The sequence below is a fragment of the Alosa sapidissima genome, chromosome 14, assembly GCF_018492685.1.
Source record: "Alosa sapidissima isolate fAloSap1 chromosome 14, fAloSap1.pri, whole genome shotgun sequence".
NCBI classification, from domain to species: Eukaryota; Metazoa; Chordata; class Actinopteri; order Clupeiformes; family Clupeidae; genus Alosa; species Alosa sapidissima.
In genome coordinates this window covers 3,848,761-3,870,467 of record NC_055970.1, presented here as the reverse complement: position 1 = coordinate 3,870,467, position 21,707 = coordinate 3,848,761, and the positions used below count along the sequence as shown (strand labels likewise).

Here is a 21,707-nt window from a genome sequence, read left to right as displayed (position 1 = left end):
AGGGAGAATATGAGGAGCTATGTGCTGGCCTTGAGGCCTCCGTCTCTCTGACGGTGCCAGACCTCTGGCCCCTCAAGGTCCCAGACGGGCCGGCTTGCAGGGTCTGGGTGCCCCACGGTTAGGGGCCTTCGGATGCCAAGGCACCACTGTTTCTTCCCAGTGTGAGGCCACGTCTGAGACATCTAAGTTTTTATCGTACTCACTGTTAATCCATGTTACCACACACTTGTTTATAATCAAACTTTTGTTTTCTAAAAAAATTTGATATATATAAGTGTGTTTATACTCAGCGGGATGATGAAACCTTTCCGTGTGTTCGATTGTGTCTCCAGGCACTTTGAAAACAAAAAGACAGGTAATGGGCACTATGACATGTGGCCATCATCACATCCTTTTGACAAACGGCACCTGCGGCCGCTCCCTGCTCTCCGCTGCGCTCAGACGGCCGAGTGGCCAGTGGCTCCAGCCCGTGTGTATTTCAAGAACCTGGGGCATACCAGGGATGGTTGGGATTTTGCCTGAGAAAAGCAGTGATCCTCGACCGCAGTGAATGGGCCCTGCACCCTGGGGACCACACTCAGCTGCTCCACTTGAGCTGAGCAACTGGAAACACACACACACACACACACACACACACACACACACACACACACACACACACCTCCGCTGTATATGAATCTGAGCCCCCTGAAGCCTGGAGTCTGGCGAGGCGCCATACTGGCATGCATCTCACTGCCCCTTCCACCTGCCAATAAACAGATATGTGTAATATGAATTTTTTCCATGTGCCGCTACAAATGGAAAACATTGTGGGTTTTATTTAGACTCGTAACATTCCCCCTTGTGTGCCTGCGAGAGAAAAGGAGAAAGAGAGAGTGAGAGACAGGGAGGGAGAGAGAGAGAGAGAGAGAGAAAGACAGAGAAAGAAAGAGAGAGAGCTCCTCCCTGCCACCACCAGCTGCCCTTCAGAAAGACAGATTAATTAACAGCAGAAAAGTGAGGCCTGTGCTGCAGGGTCCCCCAGTGCTGGCCTGCTGCCTGGACAGGCGTCCACTAGAGGGGCCGGAGGCTGGATGGACATCGCCTGGGCGGAGCTCACCCTCTCGCCCTCACCCTCTCAGTTGCACTCCATGCTCTCTAAAAGGGCGCCAACCTGCGCGTGTTGTGCCAGTGACCACATACTGTAAACTAGAGCGCTCACAGACGGAATAGTTAAAGTGCAGATAATAAACAGTCACCTGCTAAGATAAGCTGAAATAGGAAATGGATATCTCAAAGGCTTGGTTGGCCTATTTGAGGTTTGCTAGCTTTGGGTGTCCTCGTACAGTTGTGCTCATACATTTACCAAAGTATGTGCGTATACAAAGTTGACTAAAAAGAGGAATAACAAAAAATCATCCTTTGGAAATTGATCTTAATGTCTTAATTAAAAAATCCAACCTTTGAGGACACCAATTTTCTTTGTGAATGAATAATGCATCATAAATAAATAAATGTTCTTCATTTAAAAATAAAAAAAACAGGGGGCATAAGTATACACAACTCCATGTTAAATTCCCATAGAGGCAGGCAGATTTTTATTTTTAAAATTCTCTGGACATACACATGCCCCCCTCAAGCACCAGTTAGCCATGCCAGATAGCTATAAGTATATATAAATATAAAAGAGATATTTATCATGGCAGAGCTAGCGAAATGACCAAAGAGACCTCTTAGCCCCACATCATCACATATCCTTCACCATACCTAGAGATTGGCATGGGGTACTTTCCATAAGATCATCTCTCAATGCAAATCAAACCAGCTATTAGGCTAACTGAAATAAAACCATGCCAATCTCTAGGTATGGTGAAGGTATGTGATGATGTGGGGTTATTTTAATTCCAAAGGCCAAGGGAACTTTATCAGGATGCACAGTATCCTGGATCAATGGAATAGCTGGCATGAGAAGCATTTTGTTTCTCGCTCGTTCTCTCTTCTCACGGGACTTCCTGATTCAGACAATGCTGGGATGCTAGTGCAGATCTTGCACAACAGGGAATTTAAAGGGGAATTATGCAGTTTTTTTTAGCTTAATTTACCTTAACTAAACAGCTTCGGAGACATTGGGATTGTTTTATGACTTTTTCCTGGTTGAATGGTGGCCGTCTCATGAGCGTCTGTGAGTGAAAAAAACAGCCTTGCAACTTTGGTCTGGCGAGCCGCCGGCCTTAGAGTCAGAAAGTCTTGTGGACTCGCAATGTAACAAATTGCTTTACGGCACTACACACATACACGCCACGTACCGGCTAGAATCTTTTACTGTGTATGGCTAGAACAAGGTAGTGATGGAGTTTCTCAGACATTCGTCATGGCAGAGTCGGCGAAAAGAAGCAGAAAGTGAGTGAACCGTTGTCGGGGGAACAGTGAAGGAGGAAACGGCAGACTGACTGAGCGAGGAGTGTCGTAAAATATCTACTCTGAACCTGTAGGGGGCGCTCTGCAGAGAAGCGAGAAAACAAAAAGGGCCAAAACTGCATAGGGTCCCTTTAAAGGAGAATTCCGGTGTGATATTGACCTAAAGTGTATCGAAACATGATACCGAGTGTGAACGTATGTCTCATAGCCCATCTCGGCTTGTCCCCTGCACTCCAAAATCTGGCGCTAGTTAGCCGATGCTACCAACATCTTTTTCAATAGTGGTGCTTCGGCATCGGGCTAGCCATGCAAATAAATCACTGTTTTACACCCATTTACGAGGCTCAATGTATCTCCACACTTCATTGGTAGACTTCCGAGGGCCCTGACATTTAAAACGAGACATTGAGAACTTTGAAAAAGCACTGGTAGTTTACTTACAAGACGATTTATACAGACAGTATCTTCACGAAGTTTAGCGTTTGCAGCCATCTTGAATTTAGTCACGATAAGTCGAGCAACGAGTAAGAATGAACAGCTATGATAAGGGATCAGATTCCAAAAATAATTCAGTGGAAATGCATGGATTCCAGTTGCTGCTACTGGAAGAAACTGGAATCCATGCATTTCCACTGAATTAAGTGTGGAGATACATTGAGCCTCGTAAATGGGTGTAAAACAGTGATTTATTTGCATGGCTAGCCCGATGCCGAAGCACCACTACTGAAAACGTTGTTGGTAGCATCGGCTAACTAGCGCCAGATTTTGGAGTGCAGGGGACAAGTCGAGATGGGCTATGAGACATACGTTCACACTCGGTATCATGTTTCAATACACTTTAGGTCAATATCACACCGGAATTCTCCTTTAACTATCACAATGATCTCTAAACGGTTTTATTTGGGTCCCTTTAACTATCACAATGATCTCTAAACGGTTTTATTAAGTTGAAAATGTTGCATAGGGTCCCTTTAACCATCACAATGATCTCTAAGCGGTTTTATTTGGGTCCCTTTAACTATCACAATGATCTCTAAACGGTTTTATTAAGTTGAAAATGTTGCATAGGGTCCCTTTAACCATCACAATGATCTCTAAACGGTTTTATTTGGGTCCCTTTAACTATCACAATGATCTCTAAACGGTTTTATTAAGTTGAAAATGTTGCATAGGGGGTCTTTAAAGGGACACCAGGCAAGCCAGATGCTTTTTCTCTACGAAACTCTCCCTCGCTCGGTCTGAAGCTCTTTTCCTTTTCTTTGCGTCTTCCATCAAGGGTCTTCACTGCTTCTTCGCCGGCTCTGCCATTATACACACGTTTGCAACAATCGCTAGCGTTTCGTTAGTCTGCCTCTGTGCTGTGGATGCAGGATGTAAACTGATCCTGCTTCGGTCAGCGGGTACGATACACTGAACTTGCGGGATATTCTTCCTACAGGCAGTAGGGGCGGGCGAGAGAGTCTTCATTCGCCCTGTAATGAGTCATTTAACCATATACCGACTTACGAAGATGAGTAATTAACACGAAAACGTTGCCTGGTGTCCCTTTAAGGTATGTCTGTACACTGCTGCACTGTACATTGTCCTACCTTGTAGTTGTAGTCACTGGAGTACCACCACATCAGCATTACAAAAAATATGCATTTATTAATTTTCCTAAATATAAATCATACAAAACAAGTGCCATTTCTCTCCAAGATCTAGATTCTAGTGCAACAGTTCATCCATATGAAATTACATAAACGTTTCAAGTATATCAAAAGCATGCATTACTGTTTCAACACTACAGTATATGTGATTAAACACATACACATACAGATGTCGTCGCAGCTTACACAGAAGTAGTCCTACATAGTCCCACCGTTCCACAGTAGCAAGCACATGCAGCCTCAGTATAGGCTACAGCCCAGAATGCTGCAAGTTTCATAGGAAAGAATCCTGATGTTGGGTTCTGTCCAATCACCACTGGACTTGAACTCTTTGAGTGCCTTACGGTGTTCCTCCATAAAAGGCACTGAGAGCAAGCTGCTGTGCATCCTGTAGCCTACGGGGGCGCTCAGGAGTCTTTGGTTTGTTGTGAAGGGGAAGAAGCAGGACTGGACTGCACATCAGGACATTGGACAGCATCCCGCCTCTTCATGTTTAGACAAAAGGGAAATCCTGGAGAAGGTCTTCGAGCAGCTCCTACACTGGTACTTTTTAATGTCTGAGTGTGTCTGCAGGTGTGCGCGCAGGTTTGAGCGGTCAGCGAAGGCTCGACTGCAGTGTGGACAAGAGAAGGGCTTCTCTCCTGAAAACACACATATATATTAAAAATACTTTGAAATACACTCATAATACCATTGTAGCTAAAGGACCAAAAGGATTCCTGCAATGCATTTTACAGATATAATATAAACTGAATATAGCACATCATTTAGCTTAATTACAATGAGCTAAATATACCATCATTTTGTAATGAGTGATATCATTTCTAACTTTAAAATTAAATGGATAGAATTATTTTAAAACACTACACAATACCAACAATTATTTAAAATTGAGAACTGATTTTGTCATCCTTACAACCTATGACCCAGTTTTTGACATGCACTTGAAAAGCATTTAACAACAGAGAATAAATTATTTGTATATATCTGGCTGTAATTTCATAAGCCTACTTGGCTATGCGAAATCACTTTTTTTCAATAGAACATATTCTAAAGTGTGTGTGTGTGTGTGTGTGTGTGGGTTACCTTTACCTGTGTGTGTCCGGATGTGGCCCTGCAGTAGCCAAGGCCTGGAAAAGGCCTTCCCACAGAGCTTGCAAACACAAGGCAATGTGTGTGTGCGTATGTGCATCTTCAGGGCACCCAGGCTCACATACTCTTTATCACAATACTTGCAGCTGAAAAACTTATGACACTGCCACTCGCAATGAAGCTGCTGGTGCTTGGCCAAGCCAGAGAAGGTGAAGTAGGCCTTATGGCAGTTGAAGCACTCAAAGCGTTCCTGGCCAATGGGACCCTGCAGCCCGTGGAGCGTTGCAGGACTGCTGGGGACCACCTCCCCCGGGACGCACAGCTCCTGCATCGGGCGGAAGCACTGGAGGTCCACAGGCGGCCTCAGCAGGTCCAGAGGCTCGTGTGAGTCTCTGAGGAGATGGGGAGCAGCAGAGGCGCCAGGAAAGGTGGCGTGCTCGTGCTCTGGGCTCTGTGAGGCTACGTGGCTGGGTTGCGTGGGCTGCGTTTTGGACACCGGTGCGTGGAAGAGGTCCATCTGTGTGAGGGTGTTTGGAGTGGAGGCGGTCAGACACGGTTCCGTTTCCAAGCACAGAATGGACTGCTGAGGACTTGACATGCTGCATGAGTACTCGGGCAGACCGACATGAAGTCCTGGAACAATAAAACATGCCAATTGGAGATGTTGGTGGTCATGCCAAACTATCACTTTATTTTGTCTCATCCTCATGCAAAAATGCACTCAGCAGTAAATGTTGTGTTCTTCACACATCTTCAATACAGTAGTGGCTTCTTTGGGGCAAGTGCAATAACTGGCTTCTTTGAGGCAAGTGCAATAACAGGTTTAATTTAGGCTACTTGTCATAATATAGGCTTTTTTTGTTATGGCAACAATACTCATAAGTATGAAACTTTAATTTGCCTCATACCTAGCTGCATCATCAGTATGCTCCACTACTCTTTCAGTTGTAATTGTGGTACTTTCTCTGGTACTAAAAAGGTTGAGTGCTAGTTTGGTTAAAAGGATGAAGTTGAACAAAAAAGGATAAAAGGAACCTCATAGGCACTGTATTAGCCGTTCAATGAGTTTAATAGGACCCTTCACAACCCAAAAAGAGAGAACAACCAGCCCCTTTTGTGTGAGATTTTGCACCTGCTTAACTCCATCAGCCTCTCGGTATCCGAGGGGAAATTGTGTCTTAAAACCTCACGAATCATCTGCTGACAAACATTACTACCAGACAAATATTAGACGTTGACATTGTGTGGTCCTCAGAGTTTCTGTTTACAACGCGAGTAGGCAAACGTAAAGTGCGTTAAATAGGTTGGGCTACTTGTAAAGTATTTCATGTAACTCTGTGCTAAATATCGACTGGTGCTTTTTGACATGCCATTTTAATTAAATTTATTATAGGCTAACAGAATATTTAAAACCTTTTAAAACCCTACAACAAAACTGTAATTTGAAAGAAATGTCTTACCGTGTTTCTTTGAATCCAGCATACCATAGTTTGGCTTTTTATATGGGAGATGTTTCTTCACCAAGAAAGATCGTGGCATCTTATAGTAGCCTACAGTCCCTCTATGTGAATATCAAGCGCACCCTGTCATTCACAACGACTCACACACAGCGACGGAAGAATGTTAGAATGAGGGTTCATGTAGAGGGATGGACTGTTGAATAAATAGCTGATGCTGAGAGGCTGTCTTGGCCCCACATTCTTCAGTAACGCAGAGGGAGTCAGGTGCAGGGGCTCGACATAAATTAGCATAGACATCCCCCCTAACCAATTAGAGTGAAAGGACAAGTGCAAGGGGGCCGAACCCCGTTGTCTATCAACATACCCCAACAAAACAGGTGCATCGCGCTGTACACAGTTGAACAGCGCCACAGAGCTGACAAAATAAATTTTCTCTGCTGTCACGAAATTAGTCTTACGTATAACATTTAACCTATGTACAGACAAACATTTAGATATCCCCACGCGCCCTTTTAAAATGTTTTGAGATCTAAACATTTGTATAGTCTTCGGCACAAGCTGCATTTGCTTGACAATAATCAATGATAGGCCTAGGTCTAAAGATGATCATGTTTGTTGATGATCATGTTTCATTAACCCAAAGTAGCAGAACAAATTAAACTCAATTGTACATAAAACGGCACAATGAAAAAAGAAAAAAGCAGTAGCCTATAGGCCGTGTTTATATTTAGACCTAGATATACTAATATCTAGGCCTATGATCCTGATAAGAAGTCCTGTTAAACAATCAAGAAATGGTAAACTTGTCAAAAGTAGGCTGATGCAAGCCCTGGTAGACTGCCCTAGGCCTATCTGATTGGCCTGTTTGAGGGGCCACAGCCCAAATTGTCCTGCCAAATGGTTTCCTTTTCTTCCTTCTTTCCTTTTCCTTACGGACTGACTTAAGTGGTTGAAGGGTGGCGATGCACCCATTCTTCCAAGGGTCTTTCAATATGTCACTCATTTCGCCACTGGTTCTCAGGGAAATTCCCTAATCTTCAATTTTCTTTGAAAGATGTCTTTATGTACTATTAAAATAAGGAAGACACAAGCTTAGAATTTATTTGTAATCTTGTTATTTTGATGACAAATTTTTATATACACAAGCAAAAATTTGCTTTAGCCACCCCAAATGTACAACAATTTAGCGCTGAACTTGAGTCCTTTCTTGAAATTGTTAAAAGATTGGATAACATAAAAGCTACAACATTGCTTAAACATTACAATAATGTGCTTGTTAATTCCCCTTGTTAATTGTCTTTTTTCTTTTCCTGTTTTTCTTTTCATTTATTTCACTTATTAATTGTTGTCTTTGTTTTGTGCAATTTCTTTTTATTTTGTATAATTGTAACCGTACTGTTTCACTTGCATTATCTTCATTTGTATATTTGTATTATGTCTTTAATAAAGCAAAAAAATAAATACATAAAAAATATGTCACTCATTTCGCTTTGAAAACAAACCTCATTACAATAGCCTAGGCCTGTTGTGAAGAGACGTAGGCTAGGATTTAGGCCTACCTCAACATTTAGAACTGCTACCTGAAAATGTCTCTTAAGCTTTAGCCTACTTCAACCAGCCTACACGGAAATAATGCATGGTTAGACTAAATAATGAAGTTAATAAATAACTATGTGCTATATTTAGTAAATAAAATAAATTAGTTTATTGAACTAATGCAGATGAATTTGCTGAGAATTTGATTGGCTGTTTGAGAATTCGATTCACTGTTGGCAAGAAACATTCAATTCTTACTACTTTTAGACTATCTTATGGTTCATTCATGCCACCTGGGAATATAAGGACTGCCCCCGTGATTGCGTTAATTTTTCTCACTGCAAGTGATGCTACAGTACAACAAAGGTTAATATATAGCCTATGCTCACTGATCTTAAATAAACAACTGTATTTGATTAAACATATGGTGTAAGACGCCTGTGAAAGGATAGGCTAGACAGCTTTCAAGAGACAAAAATGGCAAATTCCCAAGTTCACATTAAAATTGTTGGACATGAAAGCCCACATGAATTACAACTTTGACAAGTCAAAGTGACGATGAGCCCCCAACTGGGCAACTCGGATAGCAAAATCTTCCCCCAGTTTCCCACGTCTTATTTCCACATGAAATGACGTGAATGATGACGTTTTCACTGGCAATTTTCTTCCCCATGTGCATGAACTAGTCTCAGCTGATAACGCACCTTTTCACCATGTGCATGAACTAGTCTCAACTGATGACGCACCTTTTCACCATCCTTCCTTGGCTGGTGCAGATCTTCTCAACACACTTTTGACCAAAATGCAATATTGACACCTTGTGGCCAAAGTAATAACAAGGCTTGCAATGTTGAAGTAAGCCTAGTGCAATCAGATAGCCTAGAAATCTAGACGCACCCTAGCTGCCAGGGCAAGCAATCAGGAGGAATGAGTGCCAAACTTCCAATCTAATGATGACTCCTAACACAATGGATGCAGTTATAAATCTATATATTTATATGATTGAGTTATATAAAATGACACCCAGAGAATGATAAGAACCAAGTGTGAACATTTTATTTATGTATTTTTGTGAACATTTTATTTAATAAAATATGTACTGTACATCACCCTGTATTTGAATGTCACAGTCCAAAAAAACTACAATACTAAAAAAAACAATACAAAATCAAAAAGGCATATTCTCCTTAATAGACAGAGAAAGATTAAATTGAGACAAAAAAAAAAAAAAAAAAAAAAAAAAAAAAAGTTTACATACCAATACTAATACAAAAAAAAAAAAAAAAAAAAAAAATGTAACTTGCAATTGCACTCAGCAATTCCACTCAGGTGCACTTCAACTCAAAATGTCCATCAGTGCTTGAGGAATGGGCTTGCCCTTGACTTCCGGTCTTTATTCAAAACGTAACAAAGCCAAACCTACAAGATCTAGCCACCATCAGAGAAACAAAACAAAGCAAACATCTTTGCTGCTGAAAATGCACGCAGGAGTGGCTTTTGTTTAGAACGAGATGGTTTAGGACAGTTGTTCCCATTAAAAGAGTGCGTCCCCTCATTCCTCCTCTCCTCCACCGTACATGTCGGCCAGCTTTTTGAAGCGCGGGCCCCACTCGTTGATGCAGTCGTAGTCCTGGTCGCCTCCTGAGCTGGAGGAGTTGAGGGAGCTGAGGGAGCCGGCCTCGGAGCCTGCGCCCTCGTAGTCAAACACCAGCAGCGAGTCGTACGGTGGCGCCGTGGGGTCGTTGTCAGCCGCCTTCAGATTCTACACACACACACACACACACGCACGTAGATTAGGAGGATGAAACCAACTCCATCAAAGCAGGTGTGTAAAACGTGTAAGTCAGGAAAATGTCTCACAGTTTGGACAAAATGGCACAAATGACAAAAGGACCTAAATATGCACAGGTTCAACCTTCATTTTTGCGATGTCTGTCATTTGTTGATGCATAACAAAGTCAAAGTATGTGATGTTGAAATTGAAATATACCTAACAAAAAAAATTGCAGCCTTGTGCATTTGCATTAAACAATTCTTACATAGTAAACTCTTATATTGACAAGGCTAAGCATTTGAGCAAGTTGTGTGCTTTTGCAGGTAATAAACTGTGGGTGCGCACATTGTATCGAGAAATGCAGTTATTGTTGTGCAAACGTTAATGATGATTCAAGAAATGCACCAAAGCAACTGAGGAAAAACTATAATCAACATGAGCTCTCCTGTATCTGTTGGATCAAGTGTTGACTTACATCATCAATAAAGTTCCCGATATCTTCAGGGTTAGCAGGACGTGGTCGATACTGTGGTGCGGGCATGAAGGTGGGAATCACATCATTCCTGAATACTTCTGGCCGGTTATCCAGGCCTCTGTGTAGCACACTCAAGTCATAATCCTGAGTGAGAAAGAAAGAAAAAGACAGACAGAGAGACAGACGGAGAGACAGACAGACAGAGGGAGAGACAGGCAGAGAGACAGGCAGAGAGACAGAGATATGAATCACCAAGTTAACTGCACTGGTCATATTACAATAAAGGGCAACTCCCAACAAGAAGTACAAAGTTCCAGGAATTTCCCTGCCTCTACTGGCATACTACCGGACCTGCCTTCTGTTTAAATGACTAATGGCTGTGCTATTACATCACACATATCCTGCAATCTGTTAAGACCTGTTCTGGCTAGAAGTTGCATTAGTCTCACTTCACTGGTTAGACTGTGTACTGGTTTGGAAATTTAAAGAAAGCACAGGCTGAAAAAAGTAGGCTGTTTTATGCATGGGGATAAATGATAGATACATTATATCCTTTAAGAATAGCAAGTTAATCCATCACCTCTAGTGAAGATTCAAGAAGGTTCAAGAATAGAGAATAAAGAATGTTTGTAGTCAGGATTTCGTATTTTTACCAAAGTGTACGTTAAAGCAAGTGGTTATTTCACCTTAGAATAATGGCTTCACACTCATTTTGATGGACAGATAAGACAACAGAATTGTGTCTGTCAATGTCCATGCACGACAGCAATGTCTGGTATTGTTCCAAGTAGTTTTGTTGTTCCAACCAGGAACATGACCCTTTTCATCAGTTCGACACACTGGGTAACCCCCTTATTCCTACATTGCGTTACTTTAAAACGTTGGGTGGAAACTGAGCTAATAACACAGGTGTAACTAGAGACATCTGAGAAATGAGCTCACCTGGTCGTCTTCTCCTCCGCCTTCCTCATCATAGTAGTAGATGTTGTCCCTGATGTCGTCCTCTGGCAGGAGCGGGTCCTTCTTCATGTTGCTCTTCCTCCTCATGAAGATGAGCAGAAGCAGGACCAACACTGAGGGGAAGGGGGGTTGTTTATGAAATCTTCATTCACGATCAACTAGTTTACTATTAACTTCCAACAATAGAGAAATGTTGCTTTTTGAGATGCTTTCAATGCTTCATCACAATAAAAAGACAAGGGGAAAAAGGAGAGCTCTTACAGAGTAGGGCCAGGATGCCTCCCAAGATTCCAAATCCTGCTTCAAAGTACAGCGGCTCAGGCTCGTCTTTGCAGACAAAGTCGGCTCCCTTGCAGTTGCACACTTGGCCTTCTACAATGCTTTCTTGGTCCAAGCCATGGGTGTCACGAACCGTCAGCCTGATGCTGTATGTTGCTTGCGGTAACTTGGTTTTCAATTTGAGTATAATGCCAGTACCTGAAACACAAAGCAAGAAGATTCTATGAAATTGGTCTTACTAGTGTTACAGGTCTTTACTAAGATCAACTAAATAAATGAAAAGCTTCAGAAATATAGTTTTTTTTTATATATATATATATATATATATATATATATATATATATATATATATATGTGTGTGTGTGTGTGTGTGTGTGTGTGTGTGTGTAAAATATCAAGGACTTTACACTCCCATTTCCTTCAAATTAAAGACCCAACACAGCAGTTTTGATAGATAGATAGATAGATAGATAGATAGATAGATACTTTATTGATCCCCAAGGGGAAATTCAAAGGTCACCTACTATAACATTCAGATTTTTAATGAGGACTACCAGTCTTGAGAGAAGCTCACAGACAATAATTAAAAATTGGGACACCTGAATACAGGGCCAGTCACACCAAGAACGATAATTATACAAAGGAACGATAACGGCAACAAAGTATCCTAGCTAATATGAATGATGTCCACATAAACTATAACAATAACAACATGAAGAATAATATTTGTTGGAGATCACTTTTAGAGCGATTTTGAGAACGATAAAAAGCTGACAGCTAATCACATTCATCAACACGAGGAGACGGTCCTTATCTTTCGTCAGTGTGAATGCTTTTATCGTTATAGTTCTAGTTATCGTTCCTGGTGTGAATGGCCCTTAAAGATGACCAGCCACACTACCCCCAGAGGAGACGTACTTGTGCCGTTCATCCGTGCTGTCCAGTTTTTGGCCGAGTCCCCAGTCATCTGTACACTGTATGGAGGGCCGTTAACTTCAGTGTCTTGATCTGTGACTGCGAGCAGAATGGGAGGTGGCTCCTCATTGCACACCTTCACCAGCCTCTCCACCACTGCTGGACGGTTGTCGTTCACGTCCTTCAACTGAATAATGAGCGTTCCAGTACCGGTCGCAGGGACCAAATCTGTTGGGGACAAAGGAAGGATATTTAAATCAGTGAGGGGAAAAAAAACAGATCTGAACAGAAGAAGTCCCAAAGACAGTCACATACCATCATCCATAGCCAGAATCAGGGCTTTGTACTGGCCGTCTTTGACAAAGTTAGATTCCAGGTCCATTTCAGTCTCCACTTTAATTATTCCTGAGTCTTTTTCGACACTCAGCCAACCAGCTGGATCGCTGCCTACTTTGTACCTGTAAAGAAGCACTTTATTTCAAAAAAAAAAAAAAAAGAACCTACCGATGCCTTCCACATACACTACCAGTCAAAAGCTTGAAGACACTTCCATTCCACTCGATTATAGACAGAATACCAGCTGAGGTCATTTGCATTTTTACTCAGGGCTGCAGTTTTCAGCTTATATTATATGCTTACATAATTGCAAAAGGGTTCTCTTATGTTTTCTCAGTTAGCCTTTTAAAATGATATCAGATTAGTAAACAGAACATTACAGTAGATGAATGGTTGCTTGGTTGCTGATAATGGGCAATGTAGATATTGTATTAAAGATCAGCCATCTCTTTCTACAACAGTTGAGAACCCTTTTGCAATTATGTAAGCACATAATGCAATCTGAAAAAGTCAAAAAAAAAAAAAAAACAATGCAAATGATTTTAGCTTGTATTCGGTCTATAATGGAGTGGAATGGAAGTATCTCCAAACTTTTGGCTGGTAGTGTACACTTTCATCAACTTAATTGTACTTACAAACTTAAAAATAACAAATATAAGAGAAAAGTACACCTTTCAGTATACTACTATAACCCAAGGTAAAAACATTCAAGTTAAACTTGAAAAGTCCAAAAATAAAACCACAATTAAAACAGCAAGCTGCTGTAATATAGTACATGTGTAATGGGATAACAAAGGGCATTTACTGGGAAATAGGGCTCCAACTAATTAACTATAATAAAACATCATTATTCAGTTAATCGTGTCCATTAATCAGAAAAAAATTAAAGGAACCGTATGTAAGATTGTGGCCAAAACTGGTACTGCAATCACTTTCAAATTACTGTAGAGCGTAATGTATAGTGACATATCAGGGCCATTTTATGATTAATTGAAATACATTTCTTACATACGGTTCCTTTAATGGATTAGTTGTTTGAGCAACAGTTTTGCATGTTTTATGGACCAGTTCTTCTCCAAAGCCCATGACACCCTCAAATGTCACATTTTCAGTTTTAGAAGGTTTGTTGAAACAAGTTGAATTTAGGGCTATTTAAGACCTTTTTAGGACCATTCTGAATGAAAGACGGGCTTTACACCCTTACCGGCCAAAAATATGAAGGACATTTTTAAATGTATACATACATCTATAGTAATATAGAATTTCTAGCAAAGTAAATAAATACAGGTAAATAATAGTGTTTGCATTGGTTATCAGTTCCATGGTGATCTCATTTCTAATTTTATTACATTGTGATGCATCTGTACTGTTAAGTGACAGAACAACATCACCAACCAACTACAATCTAAGCTGATTACCACTGTAGAAGTAACATTAAATGAGCATTAACATACTTAAGCCATAACTGAATGCATTTAAGTATGCACCCAGTGCATAATAGTTCTATATTTTTAAGTCTTTTTAAGGTCTACAACTTATTACATTTTAGACTTTTCCAGGTCCGAAAGAGTTTAGTTTAGTCACGGAGAAGTAAAGAAATATCCCTTTGATATTCAAATTTAAGAATTTTGACTTACTGAACACTCAACCTAATTAATTGAGGACTCAAAATATTTGGGGATAAAATCTAACATTGACAACTGATTGATTATAAGAGATGTTGCTCTATGGGGAATATATGAGCATTTGGTAGGAATGTGGGAGTATGCGCTGAAACATCAAATTGGCACAAGCACTCACGTCACTTTCTGCTTCATAGCGGTGTCAGGATCTCTGGCTAAGTACTCCACTAGTGGTGTGCCAACAGGTACATTTTCAGGCTTAGAAATGGTCTTCTCTGCTGGACTGAAGATGGGAGCCTCGTTGACATCCCCAACATTCACCACCACCTGAGCAGTGGATGTTGGCAGAGAAACTGCAAACGGGATTTCGTTCTCCACTGCTACCACCAGCGTGTACTTGGCCACAGCTTCAAAGTCCAGAGGCTAGGTAGATGACCGTAGCAAACACAAACACAGTTAGGATGGAAGGATGGGGGAAAAGGAGGAAAGCAAACAAACAAACAAAAAAAGGTAACGCTTTAGAATAACATGTGGCTATTAGGTATTAACAGTGCATAATAAGCAGTTAACAATTCATTACTAACAGTTAGTTAACTGTCATCCTTTAATAACATTAACTAACTGTTAACATGCAGCTTGTAAGTGTTAATAAGCAGCCTTTTAAGTTACTTACAAGCATATTTGTTAACAGTTGTAAGCAGGCTTGGAATTTTACCATTCTGGGGGCAAGGCCACTTGGCCTTCAGTTGGGCATATTTGGTGGGGGGCACAAAGGCCACATGTCAGGGCACCAAGGCCAAAGTTAACTGTACAGTAGTAGGCTATAAAAGTGATCAAAGTTGTATTTAGCCTATTCACTGCAGTAGACCTGCATCACTGTATGAAACATTACAAAAACATGAAACATGACATATTACATATAACTGTAAATCTGATCATTTAATATTTACAGATATCTATGCTATATTTAACATTTATTTTATATTTGGCCTGTTATGAAATAATGTATTGAACAATTTAAGCACAGCTCAGCTTTAAGAAACTCAAATAGCCTAGATGCATGCTTAGCATTTTGTGATCATTAAGGCTACTTTCACAAGCTCTTAGTCAGCTGTCCTCTGATTTACCGATATCTAGGCGACATTTGTAATATTTATTTTGTATTTGGCCCGTTATTAAATAATGTGGAACAATTTAAAACACAGTGTAAAACTGTGGAGACATCCATGCATGTTGAAATTTACTGCAAATTCAAAACGGGATTACTCTGGAACGGCTAACTGTACAGGGGACTGCTTTACACCTTTATGGTCGGTAAGGTCTGCTGTATATTTTGATATATGGTTTGTCATGCGTTAAACGAGGGGTTCGTGAAGTATTCCACCGAGATGAATGGGTAGGGAGATGGACGCAAAACCTTCAGTAGAATTTATGATTAAATTGAATGATATTATTTACTTTTCTCGCGAACCGTTCACCACAGATATTAGCGGCTAACATCGTTTAAAAGCTGAGAAAAAGCTCTTTCATGTGATACTTGTGATGTCTGTGTGATGAGTAGGCTACTTCACAAGTAGTTCAACTGAGAAGAATGGGTGAATTTGGACGCACTTTCTTTCTCCACTGCGTAATTTGCGCTGTGAATGCTAAGATTGTTTTGACAGGCCATAGGCTAAATATATATCGCTATTAGTAGGACACAAAGCAGAATATTGAAAGAAGGGGCCACCAAGGCCACCGTGACCTGTAAACCTCTGATTTTCAAAAGGGGCGTCACGGCCAACGCAAGGGGCTACGACGGCCATGGCCGTTGTGGCCGCCGTGAAACCCTGGTTGTAAGTGTTAACAAGCAGCTTGTTAATGGTGTATAAGACAAAGAGGTGGATAGCTATTACGCTTATAAGACCTTTCTTACCTATTTGTAGTACATTTTGCAGCCCCCCCAATCTAAAGCGAGGGCCATGTAGCCTATAGCTCCACAAGCCTGTTTAGCTGCCACAAAACCAAAGATTCTAGAACAGAGCTCTGTTCTAGAATCTTTGGTTATCATTTAATAATGTTATTAAACGATAACAACAGTTAACTAACTTATTATTACACGGCTCTTCAGAGTGCTGTAGAAAGTTCCATGAAAGGCCCGAACGTTGGGAAGGCCCAATGTTAAGTAAGGGATCATGTATAGAACGCCGGTCATTACTGGGAAAATAAGTCCCGACAGGGCGAACCGGACCCCGACGCGCAGCGGAGGGGTCTTGTTCCGCCCTGAAGGGACTTATTTTCCCAGTAATGACCGGCGTTCTATACATTATCCCGCTTATTATACGGCTACTTGCCAAAACGAAATAAACTCCCCACAATATGACTTTAGCCTACATAACCTAGCCTATTTGTTACCGTTCATCGTGGCATTTGCTGAGAAACAAATAGTTTGCAACAATACACGCTGCTGAACTTGAATCAAACATTCTTTAGAACACAGCTGATCAACCGTCTGCTTTCACGTTTGAATGAAGTTCCAGTCCTTGCGTAGTGATATGAAAGACATTAATCAGAAGCACAAAACCCGTTGCCATTGACAGCGGTGATTAAATGCTTTGCCGGTGATTTATGTAGATTTAACATTGGGCCTTCCCAACGTTCGGGCCCTTCATGTGAATGGAACTTTCTGCAGCACTCTGAAGAGCCGTGTAATAAATCTATATAAATCACCGGCAAAGTATATAATCACCGCTGTCAATGGCAACTGGTTGGTTAACGTCTTTCATATCCCTCCGCAAGACGTCCGTTCGCTTATTGCAATGGAATTTCATTGAAAGGGAAGGTAAGCTAGTAAGACGTTGCCACGCAACAGCTGAAACGGTCAAGTTCTATCTGTGTGGCGAACTATGTATTTTGTCAGCGGAAGACACGAAACGCGGTAGCAAAATCATTTTTAAAGACCCATTGTGTTAGGTTTCTTTTCTCGTTTTGGCAAGTAGCCGTGTAATAAGCGGCTGCGTCGGGGTTCTGTTCTCCCTGTCGGGACTTATTTTCTGATAATTACCGGCGGACAATACATTATCCCTTAGCCTACGTAATGAATTGTTAACTGCTTATTATGCATTGTTAATAGGCTACCTAAAAAGAACATGTTATTCTAAAGCGATACCAAAAAAAAAACTTAATTCAAAAGATGGCAAGATTCATTTCAGACACCTTGGCAGTCTTGATGATGCCCTCCTGTTTGTTGGGGCCTGTCTCAACACTGAACATCCCTGCTGGGTCTCCACTGATGATCTTGAATTTGGCTGCTGAGGCAGAGGTGTTGGGATCATCGTCGTCCGTTACAGGCATCTTCACCACCACTTCCCCCACTTTGTTCTCAGGCACAGTCACCGTGTACTAGAAAAGCAAAACAACGTCAGCAAAAAGAGCTGTTCCTTAGAATGAAAACACGTAGGCTACATCAGATCATTCTAACTGTTCCACTTTACTCTTCTATTCTTGTGCATTCTTCAGGCTAATTCTGTGTTTTTTTGAGCCCAGTCCACAGGCAACCAATGAAAATAAAGACTCCTAGAACCATGACCATATAAATTCACACTGTCCAACATTCTTCATGTTTTTGTCTGTGGTGTGAACATCACACTTATTAAGGACACTTAAAACTGTACTCATCATTATCGATATACAGGTGCATCTAAAACTATTTTGAATATCATGAAAAATTGATTTTCTTCACTGTAATTTATTTCAAAAAGTGAAACTTTCATTTACCCTTAACAGCTAATGGAAATCAGAAATCCAGTATTTCAAAATATTAGTAGAATGAACACAGAAATGTTTCCTCCCATTTAATCTCTCAGTCTGGGTAGGGCAATGGATTCTTTTTTACAATATTCAATTTTTTTGAGAAGCACCGATAGTTATTGGCAGCAATGTGGACAGGCTTCCACCCTTCCAACAAATTCATGCCTTGCTTACCTGAGATGGGTTAAACTGTGGAGCATTGTCATTGCTGTCAGTTACGGTAATAATTGCTTTGCACTCGGCTATTAGACCATTTCCTTCACTGTCAGCTGCTTGAATTTCCAAAGTGTACTCATTAATTTTCTGGAAATGCAAAATAGAATTTATTCATTAGTCAAATACCAAAATGATTCTCAAATCTCACTCATCACTCATATCTCAATGTTAGTGTTAATAAGAGTACAGTAAAGAGTAGGTTGGACTTCAACACAATTGAGGTCACCGTTTCAGGTCCTACACATTAGACCAGGGGTGGCCAAACTACTTTCCAGCGATAGATAACGTTGTGGTTAACTTTACTGCAAACTGCTTTACACTCTTCCTAGAGAACATTTACAATGTCAAAACAGCATGTTACATTGAGATGATACTCTTTGTAGATCTCCATTGCAGCAGATCTAAGTTACGTTATGCTACTCCATTTAGGTATAAGTATATATACTCTTTTGATCCTGTGAGGGAAATTTGGTCTCTGCATTTATCCCAATCCGTGAATTAGTGAAACACACTCAGCACACAGTGAGGTGAAGCACACACTAATCCCAGCGCAGTGAGCTGCCTGCAACAACAGCGGCGCTCGGGGAGCAGTGAGGGGTTAGGTGCCTTGCTCAAGGGCACGTCAGCCGTGCCTACTGGTCGGGGTTCGAATCGGCAACCCTCCGGTTACAAGTCCAAAGCGCTAACCAGTAGACCACGGCTGCCCCCCAAATTGGGAACGCGTTTGAGCGCCACGAGAGGGAGGGCGGCAGTTCCAGCTGGCTTGTCATTGTTAATAATTGATCTCCTTTGTATAAGAAACTTTTAAAAGGAAATCGTGAAGGAGACCGTGGTTCCCACTACTGACCATTCATAAACTGTGAGAGGGCACAGCCATAGCCACAGTGATGTGGCACCCGGACTCTGAGCAATTGTGAATGTCAGTGCACCACGTCTACTCACAGTGTCATGTCAACGTTACCTACTTGGACAAAATTATCTGCTATAGGCAGGAACTGGGTTAAACTGTCCATTCGCCTTAATTACCTGGTGGCCAGAAGGAGGCTACAGGGTACACTTGCCATTACACCTCAGTCCAGCAGATGGCAGTAATGCACTCCGTTTGCAAACTGCCAAACAAAAAGCTCACAGAAATAGAAGAAGGGTTTGCTGGCCTGCCACAGAGAATGTCTAATAGAGCGGTGAAGTCCCGCCCCTTCTACTTCCGGTCCATGGGACCTATCTTTCAAAAAATTATGAACGGGAGTTAATGGAGAGATAACAATTATTTTTTGGTCCAGTTTGAATTGTGCCACAAATTTCACATATGATGTGTGTGAATTTAAAAGATAATTTCACGTCAAGAAAGTACTGTTGTTCGATAGACTTCAAAAGTTATGTTGGATTTGTGCGAATCCACTCAGTGGACTACATCTCACGTCTCGAACGATGTACGTCACCAACGTAATGAAACGATAAGAGCTGTTATGCTAGTTAACGGTTGCATCTTGCTGCCTGCTATGTCACTTAACAGTATGTAATGTACAGTCTATGGACGAATACAACTTACCTGATGTGTTTAATCCTCTGACTCATGGTATTTTCTTCGGCAAGGAAAGCCCAATTAAGACCTGTTGCTGGTATGCTTGTACAATCTAGTGTGGCTGTGAATGAGCTAACGTCACTAGCGCGACTGATGGGTTTGTAGTCGTTGATATTACGATCTTTCACAATGTTGTAATTCAATAGTTACGAAACAAACTGCAAATGTCTTTCCATGAAAAAAATTGTCTTTAAAATTGACAAACATCACATGGGTAATTCAAGGCACAAGTCAACCGGGACCAGAAAATAATTTATTTTTCGCCATAGACTGCCGTTCAAATTTTTTTGAAAGATAGGTCCCATGGAGGCAAACGGAAGGGGCGGGACTTCACCACTCTATAAGGGGAGAACCGCTGTCCCTCCCCGATGTGAGTCGCTACCGGATGCGTCACTTTGCGACTACCAGTGCTGTTAGCCACAGAATAATGACATTAGCCTACACAGCAGTAATGTATTATTTAGCGTAAGGCATCACATTTTCACGGCATGATCTCTAATGTCAGTTCCAGATTAGAGGCTGAAGTAGCCTGCTAGCGAGAGACTTCTGTAATATCAATAAAAATTGACCTATAACGAAGTTTGTTCACTGCTGGCAAGTAAGTAAGCAATCAAGCACAACAAATGCCGTCACTTGAATGGCGTTTGTTAACGTTAGCAATCAAACAATCTTAGATAGCTAAAACGTTTTTGAAACAGAAAAGTTAATTATTTTATGGATTTCAGTCGGATCCCTTGGCGTTGTGCCGTAAAACCTATCAATCTGAGCATGCGTGACTCACATCGGGTAGCGACTCACATCGGGGAGTGACACTGCCACTCTCGGGAAACTTCCGATTTCTGAACTGGTTGCAGTTCCCGTTCTGGTTCCACATGAGGGTGATCACGAATAAGTGCAGAATGAATGGAGGTCTATGGAGCTGTACCCCTCAAATTCACTTTTCTCGGGATATAATTTTTTGCCCAGAAATTTGAATGTTGCATGCAAAAGAGGGGGCAGAGAAAATACACACCGCTGAGTATTATATTTTTTGAGTCACTTATTTGTTCTAAAAAGCCTTTCAAATGCGTCAATGACCTCATTCATTAGCAGAAAGCTAGTGTGTTGTGGGCAACAACGACCCAACCTGTAAGAAATCGAAAGGACGAAAGTACTCGTTCAATCAACTTTTGACCTATAATCCATATTGATCTTGCAGAAACCACAATCCAATCTTCGATTTTTCACCGACAACCAGGTGAAAGAGACACATTTAGCTGTCTAGCTCCATAGACCCCCATTGTTTTTGCACTTATTCGTGATCGTCCCTAGCGGAACTGCAGCAGATTGCAGGTACAATGGAGTTAATAGGGAGTGATCCGGCTCTCCGTAAACGGGCTCTGCCTCCCAGGAGAGGGAGTTAAAGGACAATTCCGGTGCAAAATAAACCTAGGGGTTAATAACACATGTGTACCGAGTTCGACCGTTCGCTGGGATTTGTTTTCATGCTAGTCAAATGTGACCAGTTTTATTGCAAGCCGCTTATTAGCGATTAACGCTAGCCTTCGGGGCACACGTACAGTAAAAAGTAATCGCTATTTCTATACTACTAAAAAGGCTCAAAATAGCACCACACTTACACGGTA

General features: G+C 41.3%; 2 protein-coding genes across 2 annotated transcripts in view; both read right to left on the bottom strand.

Annotated features, from left to right (window-relative positions):
• Nucleotides 1-4,025: 4,025 nt before the first annotated feature.
• snai3 (snail family zinc finger 3) lies at nt 4,026-6,829 on the bottom strand. The gene is made up of 3 exons (XM_042061783.1): nt 6,599-6,829; nt 5,139-5,771; nt 4,026-4,687 (listed from the first exon to the last, which is right to left on the bottom strand). The coding sequence occupies exons 1-3, from the start codon at nt 6,675-6,677 to the stop codon at nt 4,506-4,508; spliced, it is 894 nt and encodes a 297-aa protein (XP_041917717.1). The 5' UTR covers nt 6,678-6,829; the 3' UTR covers nt 4,026-4,505.
• A 2,339-nt stretch (nt 6,830-9,168) lies between these two features.
• LOC121682398 overlaps nt 9,169-21,707 on the bottom strand; it is a 37,187-nt gene continuing 24,648 nt past the window's right edge. The window contains exons 25-33 of the mRNA XM_042062536.1: nt 18,459-18,587; nt 17,691-17,876; nt 14,674-14,918; nt 12,853-12,995; nt 12,541-12,765; nt 11,605-11,820; nt 11,326-11,456; nt 10,384-10,527; nt 9,169-9,896 (exon numbers count right to left, since the gene is read on the bottom strand). Of these exons, the coding sequence (XP_041918470.1) occupies nt 9,687-9,896; nt 10,384-10,527; nt 11,326-11,456; nt 11,605-11,820; nt 12,541-12,765; nt 12,853-12,995; nt 14,674-14,918; nt 17,691-17,876; nt 18,459-18,587 (1,629 nt within the window). The 3' untranslated portion in view covers nt 9,169-9,686. The remainder of the gene's footprint in view (nt 9,897-10,383; nt 10,528-11,325; nt 11,457-11,604; nt 11,821-12,540; nt 12,766-12,852; nt 12,996-14,673; nt 14,919-17,690; nt 17,877-18,458; nt 18,588-21,707) is intronic.